This window comes from Pezoporus wallicus, unplaced genomic scaffold (assembly GCF_028554395.1).
Source record: "Pezoporus wallicus isolate ANWC-B61680 ecotype Strahan unplaced genomic scaffold, APGP_CSIRO_Pwel_v1 contig_608, whole genome shotgun sequence".
Classification (NCBI taxonomy): domain Eukaryota; kingdom Metazoa; phylum Chordata; class Aves; order Psittaciformes; family Psittacidae; genus Pezoporus; species Pezoporus wallicus.
In genome coordinates, this window is record NW_026639059.1 from 830,877 (window position 1) to 840,703 (window position 9,827).

The 9,827-nt window shown below is 38.4% G+C and overlaps 1 protein-coding gene across 1 annotated transcript in view; it reads left to right on the forward strand.

Annotated features, from left to right (window-relative positions):
• The window catches only part of CWC27 (CWC27 spliceosome associated cyclophilin), a 124,351-nt gene extending 116,150 nt beyond the window's left edge, over positions 1–8,201 (forward strand). The window contains exon 14 of the mRNA XM_057413574.1: positions 7,792–8,201. Coding sequence (XP_057269557.1) covers positions 7,792–7,954 — 163 coding nt within the window. The 3' untranslated portion in view covers positions 7,955–8,201. The remainder of the gene's footprint in view (positions 1–7,791) is intronic.
• Positions 8,202–9,827: the final 1,626 nt, after the last annotated feature.

Here is a 9,827-nt window from a genome sequence, read left to right on the forward strand (position 1 = left end):
GTACTTCATTCATCTGAAAGCTGGAATAATAATTTTGGGTCTTGCAGAAATGAAATAAACCTCATTTAGGGGTGGGAGTATTAATAGCAATGATGAAGTCTAAATTTCAATCTAAAATCTGTGCTCTTTCCTGTATTCACTAATATGGATTGAAACAGTGTTATTTTGGTGTAAAATTTAATACTTAACCTGGGATGTTGACAGCAATATGGCAAATACATGTATTTGTACTAATTGTCAGAATACTGTTCTAAGCTTTTTAAAAAAAAAAAATTAGAAAGTTACATGGAATAACTAATTATTTGAATTTAGTTAGACCTGAATAGCAAGTGTTATCTCTCTTTTTAAATAGCAAGTCAATAAATTTGAAAAACATAAGGTTTTATGAAAGTACAAAAGAATTGGAGGGATGATTGGTCTGATCATTAGGAAAAGAGGAACAAAGGAATGTGGAATGGTGGAAGCAAACAGTAAAACAAGAAAGTGTAATCTCTTAGTGGTAACAATCACAGCAAAAACCTATGGCCACAGATTGTTACTCCTTCAAATTTCCCATTGTTTTATAGTTTTGACATTATTTTTGTCTTGTTTGTACTTTGGTCTCTTGTCTTGGTTCAAAATGCTTTTCAGTTGTCATTTGACATTTTTCTTAACTTTATTTACATTTTATTCAGTCTCTTTTTCTCTGTTTTTGTGTTTCATTCTTATACTTTTGTGGTTTTAGTCTTTACCTTCCTCAGGTTATTTTCCTTGTTGGTCTGTCAGCTGTCTCTCAGTGTTCCTCAGCTGCTTCTCCTCTTCTGTGCCACCCACTACTGAGTCCATTCTTCCAGAACAGGTGATTTTTTTTTTCCTTAGGAGAGAGGTCTCACTTTGCTTTGATCTGTGGATTTTCTCATCTATTCATATAAGCTACATTCCTACCCACTGCCTACTTATCATGAGGGTGTTACAGTGTTTCCTGCATTAATGCTTATAGTTTAACATACCCATTTAGAATATTTGAAAGCAAATGGTAATGGCAAATATAATACAATTTAAGGAAAGCAGTAGTGCTGGAGTGCCTCTCATTTTTTTTCTTCTAAATATATAGTGCATTGGTGGTAATTAGATTGGGTAGCATGTTACCTGCAAGTGATGTTGAACTTGGAAGTAAATGGCAGTTATGGTCCATACTGGTCTCTCTTTTTTGTTTAGACAGTCTGTAAAATGCAACAGAAAACAGAATTTCTTGACACAAATACTTCTGCTTTGTTCATTTTAAGCATCCTGACAGAGAGAGCAACCAACTTTCATAAAATGTAGGAATAATTTGCAAAATTCTGATACTGTTGCCGTTTGGGGGCTTTCTAAAGGAAAGACACAAAGTCTGGTTTAGAAAGGAGACATTGTTTATTCTGCGCAGGGTGCTCTGTAGAGGTCTCTACAAATCAAGCACCCCCGATAATTGTAACTTTAAGCTATTTAAACATTTTGACAAGGAAATCAGTGAACATCGGTTGAGAGTTACCCAATTTGTTCATTAATTAGTATTCCACCCTTTATTGGTTAAAAGTCCCTCTTGCTTCTCATGCTAATTAGGCGTGAAGGCTCAGTCTTTCCCTTTTTAGTCTGTGGGTCTTAAGTCACTGGTCCTGCTGCCCCCTGCCAAAATTACCTTTTACCTAGCTACTGCCCATTTTCTTCTGGGAAATCATACAAGGGTTGGGGCCTGATGTTCCTTGTTACCACTTCTGACTCATCAGCCACAGAAGGATGGATGCTCTTTTAGAGAAGTCTTTGTATATTATCTCAGTCATGTAGATTATCGCATCGTTATCGCTTCTGAACTACTGATTGGATTACCATTGTTTCATGAGGTACCGAAAGCATTAACACTGTAAATTTTATAGAATGTGATTGGTTGCTTAACTCAATCTGCATTTAAAAGCAGTATGTGTTTTTTTACCGGTGTTCTTAGCACCAATTTGGGTGTACTGTCTGTAACACAGTTAACATACAGTTCTGCATCTGGAAACTGAAAAGCTGTATTTGCAGAAACAAAGGCAGCAGCTGCCATGTTTTGTGCAGGCACCTCCAAATGAATCCTGCTTAGGAAGTTACTGCCTGCCTGGCAAAAGCTGTTACCCTCACAACAGGGTTGGGGCAGCATCACTTTTGTCCACACCTGTTGGTGATTTACCACAAAGCTCATCTGTTTAAAATGCTGTCATAGGTGAGAGCAAGATGCTTTCCCAGGCTCTCCCCTGCAGTGTCAGAGGCACCAAACAGCATGCTGTAGAGTCACTTGTGCAAGGAAAGTTGAATGGGCAGTAGATGAGCTGGTAACAGTTTGATAAGCAAGTGTGGAATTAAGCAATGCAGCTTGGCACTTTCATTCAGTTAGTATAAAAAAACTGATACACGCAGTGCGTTTGCACCTGGAGATTTATCACTGGTGTGAAAGCAGAATGCTTCCTTGCTCTTGCTGAATTTCAGAATGATTCAGTTTACTGACTGCCGCTTTAGTTTCTTCCAAAGGGCAGTATTGGAAAGGACAGAGCTGTTGTGATACCGGACTTCTGTTTATGCTACACTTAACATCACTGCCACCTGTCAGCAGCTGGCACATGGTTCAGATCCAGTGCATGACTCGCACATCTGAACACCAGAGGCATTACTGTGTATCATATCTTTTCTTACAAGTACCATCTCACTAGAGTGGTTCAAAAGAACATGATCTGTCTCCTGAATAAACTGGTTTAGTCTCCCTCAAGAGCACTGTGTAGGTGGTTTATTCTTTGATGCACAGTTGGTAAATACGTTGTTGCCTATGGTGGACTATCAGGGAGACGGTTTAATTGTACTGTAATAGCTCTTGAAAGCTTTTTGGTGTACTGAAGTTTCTTTGTTAGCTTCATTTGCAGCCAGCATTCTCCTTGTTACCTCCTAGAAGGTAACCAGACTGATCTCCAAAGTAATGTATTAGTTTCCACAGCTTAAGGACATACAGGAGCTGCAATTCTCATAATTGAAGAAGCAGTCTTGTTTGCTGACTGTTGCAAAAAGCATTTACCTGGGAATATCAATAGGCCAGGAGAGTATCCACATGCCTTTGCAATCCTGTGCTGTCTCTGTATTAAATGTATTCAGGTATTTCAGTCTAATGTTTCAAGACATTTCATTTTTTAAATACATAAGAGAGCCAACTACTGAATGTCCTTCAGTAACACTGAAGGAAAGAAGTTCAGCACAGCAGAACAGCTGCTCTGCCATTACATGGGGTATGACAGTGATTAACCTGTAGGATGCTATCATCTGGCTGGCATAAAAATCAACCCTCTCCAGCAATAAGTCCATGCTAAGATTGCTGGTTCTGTTTTGCAGAACTAACTTAATAAAACAGGTTAAGAAATTAATGTTGTAGTTACTTCTTCTAAAGGAAGTCCATAGTTTGAACACCCGGATACTTTAAACCCAGAATCATCTGGTTTGGCAAGCTATTTTATTAAAACTAAGCAAAAAAACCCTAAACTACAAAACCTTTTTTTTTCTTTTGAGTTTTGTGTAGGAGAATTGACAAACTCAAGGACATACAGAAGCTGCGATTCTCGTAATTGAAGAAGCAGTCTTGTTTGCAGACTGTTGCAAAAAGCATTACCTGAGAATATCAATACCCTTCCAATTCTGAAAAAAAAAAAAAGATGTGTTTTAAAGTTGTATGTCTTGTTTAAAATTAACTGTCAACAAGCCATGATAAGCACAAGCTAGTAGGTTCCCAGAGACAGAGATAAAGACATGAAGTTAGAGCTTTCAGCGCAGTGACTGCAGAAGCACGGCTGGGCAGCCAGCTCCCTGCTGAACCCAGGAGCATGCAGAAGTGAAGAGAGCTATAAACTTAGCAAGGGAAGTCTCATGTATTACAAAATAGCCTGCATTTGTGGAATTGCAGCTCTAACTCCGCACTTGGAAAATTTTGCAAGTGCAAATTTTTGTTGGAGGGCATTGAGTCAGAATACTGTAAATTCAAATAATTCATATAGAAATTATTATTAAATACTTCCCATGTTCATTAAGAAGGAAAACGATTTGATTTTTAAAAAAAAAACATGATTAAATATGATTTGCCATTTACATAGATGTAAACACGCTCTACCTGTGAAAATGTGTGACTTGCAAAAATAAGCTTTAATTCATTTCAGGAAAGCTTTTTTTTTTTTCATCTCCACCGTAGTCTGTGTTTATTTTGCTTCACCTATGAGATGCTGCATCTGAAATTGATTCTGGGAATATCAAAAAGTTTCTTAATATTGACTTATTTTTAATCACAGCTTGGAGCCCCTCAGTGGAAAGTTATGAATAGGAGTCAGAGACTATGACTTCTTTCAGCTCTTGGGGAGAAGTAAACATTACTAAGTCTGAATCTACTGCATCTAATTTGCAAGCTACCTGGGACATAGTATGGCCTGACCCAAGATTTAGAAATTTATTTATTTTTAATTCCTATCAGTTGTGTCCTGCAAACACAAAATGGCTGAATGTGACTGCTTTTCTACATACACTCATGTAACACACTCTAAAACCACTCACCAAAGAATGACTCCATTTCTTTAGACCATATTTTAATTCATTCTCAGATAGTGTGATTTGGTATGTGTTTCTTCAAAAAATGTTCAATTGCTCATCTTTAATAAGTTGAGAAGAATATGACAAATTCAGAAAGCATGTTAACTAAAATAAATTACTTCAGTCCCTCCACTGTGAGACAATGTTTTTATAATTAAACTACAAATACACAATCATGAGTCACTCTGATGGTACATTATGTTATTCTGAATTGTAGGTATGACTAAAAAAATAAGTTTTCGTGTTAGTAGTGTGTACAGGGTTATGAACTACTGAAGTTTTATACACTGGAAACAACTCTTATGTATTTCCATAGGACAGGGCAACATGCAGGCAATGCTAACAGTGCTGTACAATAAGAGATTTATGAAACTCACATGTCCAGAATCAGTTGTGGTGAAAAGTCTCAATTTTTGTTTTTAAGGTTTTTCTAAAGCATTCCAATGGATCCCTTATAATCTATAGCTTTGAATTTTGTCTAGTTTCTCTAATAGTACTGTATTGTAATCTACAGTAAGTGAGCTGCTTCTTCTTCCCTCCCTTTCTTCATGTATTGCACTGGAGCTCTTTGAAAAACATTTTTAATTCAAAAACTCTTACACAGAATCATAAAATGGTCTGGGTTGGAAGGGACCTTAAAGATCATGAGTTCCAACCTCTGCCACAGGCAGGGACACCTACCACTAGACCAGGTTGCTCAAAGCCCCATCCAGTCTGGCCTTGAACGCTTCCAGGGATGGGGCAGCCACAACTTCTCTGGGCAACATGTTTCAAGAGACGAATAAACCAGTATTTCCATTGGCCAGAAAACTTTCATTCTGATACTGACTTGTTTTTCCTGGATTTTCCAGTATTTTTTCCAACCCAAACCATTCTGATTCTATGATTCTATAAAGATTGATATGCTTATATTAAGTTCAGTATAGTTAATTTTAAGTTGTCCCATCAAAGATGTTTTTGCAACTGGTTAATACAGAACACAAACATAGAATGCAGGTTTTGCCTAGGCATGTTTGTTTTCACTTAAAAATCTTTTAATTGTTTGGTTTGGTTTGCTGGGAGTTTTTTAATTGAACATATGAACTTTATACTTGTCTCTTGTTTCATAAGTACCAGCTTTTCTACAACTGTATATTCAAATTCTTGTTATTTTGTCAGTAAAGATCAATAGATTTACAGTCAGTTAACTTACAAGCAACTTTGGTTTGGTTTTCGTCTCTTTTCCTCCCATCTCTCTCTCTTTTGGGTAAATAATTTATCATTTTGTTTAAGATTTGTCTAAGCTAACACTCCTAGTTTTTGACAGCTTCTGAAAATTGGCACCTCAGTGACACCTGCTAGTAAGGCCATAGTTGATAAGCTCCAGGCTTTCTTGCCTGGCTACAGCTAACAAACTTCTGACTCCGTGTTGTCATAGAATCATAGAGTAGTTTGGCTTGGAAGGGACACTTAAAGGTCTTCTCGTCCAACCTCCCATCAAAGAGCAGGGACATCTTCAACTAGACCAGGTTGCTTAGAGCACCATCCAGCCTGACCTTGAATGTTTCCAGGGATGGGGCATCAAGCACTTCTTTGGGCAATCTGTTCCAGTGCCTCACTACCAGCATATATTTCTTCCGTATTATCTAGTCCAAATCTATCCTCTTTTAGTTTAAAACCCATGTCCTATCGCAGCAGGTCCTGCTAAAACGTTTGTCCTCATCTATAGCAGCCTTCCAGTATCTGAAGGGGGGCTGTAGGGATGCTGGGGATGGACTATTCATTAGGGACTGTAGTGACAGGACAAGGGGTAATGGGTTAAAACTTAAACAGGGGAAGTTTAGATTGGATATAAGGAAGAAGTTCCTTCCTGTTAGGGTGGTGAGGCACTGGAATGGGTTGCCCAGGGAAGCTGTGAATGCTCCATCCCTGGCGGTGTTCCAGGCCAGGTTGGACAAAGCCTTGGGTTGCATGCTTTAGTGTGAGGTGTCCCTGCCCATAGCAGGGGGGTTGGAACTAGATGATCTTAAGGTCCTTTCCAACCCTAACTATTCTATGATTCTATGATCTTGTAGGCCCCATTTAAGTACTGGAAGACTGCTAGAAGGTCTCTCCAGAGCCTTATCTTCTCCAGCCAGAAAAATGCAACTCTCTCAGTCCTTCCTCGTAGGCATTACGTCCCTCTGATCATTGTGGACCTCCTCTAGACCTGCTCCAACAGGTCCGTGTCTTTCTGTACTGAGGACTCAAGCTGGATGGAGTACTCCAGTTTGGTTCTCAGCAGAATAGAGGGGGAGAATCATCTTCGGTGACCTGCTGACCATGCTCCTTTTGATGCAGCCCAGGATACGATTTGCTTGTGGGCTGTGAGTGCACACGGAAGCCAGCTTGTGTTCAGGTTTTCATCCACCAGTACCCTCAAGTCCTTCTTCACAGGACTGCTCTCAATCCCTTCATCCCACAGCTTGTGTTGATGCAAGTTCCCTTGCCCCAACCCACCTGCAAGACCTTGCATTTGGCCTTGTTGAACTTCCTGAGGTTAACATGGACCCACTTCTTGATCTTGGTAGTGGTGATCTTTTCAGGTTGCTGGAATTTGCTGAGATAGAGAATTATCTAATGGTGCGAAATTTTTGATCAACAGTGGAAAAAACATTGGATTGAGCAAAGATTTAGTTTAGTCTGGTATTCAAAGAATTGAAAAGTAAGATCTGAACTACATTAAGGTGGAGCAGCAGCACATGAAGCATTCCCTTTTTGATCTTCTGTGCACCTACTTCAAGCATTTTCCATGCTAGCTCTTTCCCCATTTTGTAAACCCCTAACAGTGAAAGGAACTCCAGAGTGACTAATGGGAAAACTTGAGAACATTCACTCCCTATTTCTGGGAAAAACAGTTGGTACATTTGCGAAGATTTGTAAGACAGCAAAAAACAAGACAAGAGAGTTCATCGTGTGAAAAAAAACAGCAGAGCAAACTCTAGCTGTACTTTTCAAAATGGGTCTTCACAAAAGTGGTTACACTGTAATATTTAGGGTCAACTAAGAAAAGAAAAACAAACAAAAATGGAAAAAAAACCTAGTTCAGATTTTTTTTGCTACACACAAAAATAGGTCACGGTGCGATGATTTTGTTATGTACATCATAATTACATATCATAACTTTCTGTTCTTTTGCTGAGTTTGACTTATGTTTTATTTTTGTAGGATGTCACATATACTTCAGTTTGAAGATAGAAGCAGAAAGGTGAAAGATGCAAGTATGCAGGATGAAGACACTTTTGAGATCTATGATCCACGGAATCCTGTAACTAAGAGGAGAAGAGAAGAAAGCAAGAAGATAATGAGAGAAAAAAAGGAAAGGAGATAAAACGAATGTAAAGCTAGCCAGGGCTGCCTTGGAAAGTGACTGCAGTAAAGCGCTGGCTCTTTTCTAAGCTGTAGTTCCTAAAAATATCACAGGACAAGTGTGAAAAAGAATTTCTCAAGAACCTGTCGTGCAGTTGTGAAGCACAGCTTGTTTCGTAAGCTGTGCAGTCAAATGCTCTCATTGCATTTATTGTCCAACCTCTCTGAAGGTTTGTAGAATTACATGTTTAATAAAACATCTGACATGACTTTCGTCTGTACTTTTAATTGCTATAGTCACCATCACTGTTTCATAAATATGCAGCAGTCAGAAAGTTTTCAAAAAAATAAGAATTTGTCTAAGTAAGGGTGAAACCAGAAGGCCCATCTGCAGACTTAAGATTTTCTGAAAGCATACTTATTTTTATTATTTTTTGAAGAGGCATATAAACATAGAACAATAAACCCTGCCTTTACCACTGTTGCAGGGTTACAAAGATGCACTTGCAGAAATCCTTAGAATGGTCTCAGCTTTCCTGAAACAAACCTATGTTTAATTTGAGAATCTGGTCATATTCTCCTTCTTTTGAAAGACATATTCCAAAACAAATTTACAGTTTAGGAAGCTGGGATAATACATAATTTTAGGAACGTTAATTCACAAGGTGTACCACATGAACAAAAGCTGAATCTGCAGTGGTTGCTTAAATTGTCACTGTACTGGAAACATCCCTCTGGTAGAATTTTCACTGTAAAGTAGCTGGTAATGAGGATTGGGTTATTAATTAGTCCAGTACAGAAATTAAAAAATTGTGATGAGTCTCATTAAAAATATAACCTGGGTTTTCATTATTATTTTACTATCTAAAAACAAACCTCAAGTTTCCAGTTTATAGACTTTGCACAAATTTTTTTTCCCCTTGTGTGCTATTATTTTTACAGAAAAAATGGGAATTTTCAGTTCTCCTTCCTTACAGCATTTCTGATACCACAGAAGTATCAACTACCCATATGGGCAATAGCTAAAGAAGAGTGAGCACAAGTGAGCAAGGTCATTAAAAAGTGTAACCAGAGGAGCATTTTGCTGATGTTGTTTTTAGAACAAGTTCAGTAAGGTATGGTGTCCTTATCAAGCTGCTACTGCCAAATTTCTTGATAGGGTCTGAGGTGTGAGATACATAAACCTGCATTGGTGGGTTAATATGGCCCAAATGTCAAAGGTTAGATTAATACAGACTATTGCTTTAATGTGTGGTGCAGCCTTTGAGATAACAAGAAAACCTGGAGGTGTGATGTGAGATCCTGTATAAAGCTGTCATTATCCTCCTCTTAGTCTGAGTGAATTACACTGTACCATGGTGTGAAGAAGTTAAGAGGAGTTACATTCTTAAACATGCCCGTTCACAAACTAGTGAGTCAAAGTTTTTTAACCATTAAGTCATTTTTGGTCAGGCTGCTGTTGGCAAAATCTAATGTCACATGCTGTTATCTTTTATTCATTGCTTTGTTTGTGGAGAAAATTTTAGAGCAGTCATTACAGGAACTGAGCATGTCAAACCTCCATTCTGATGGGATGGAAGGGAAGAAGAGAGATGTGTATATGCATGTTGGCAGATGTGGTCAAAATGGGGAAAGTGAGGGCTAGATGTCAAAGAAATGAGATCAGTTCCAGTAGACAGCTACTGCCCCTGTAATAGAAAAATGTTCAAGTTACGTATTTTTCCTGTAAGCTAAAGTATGATGCATGAGTCAATCAGTGGGCAAGCTGACTAACTCCCCCTTCAGCCAGATCTTTTTCCAGCTACCTGCAGCAGCTGTCTGTGCGCTGTATTAGATGATTCCTGATTCTAGGGATTGTTCAAGCACAGGGAGAAAAGCTTACCTCAGGGTTTAGG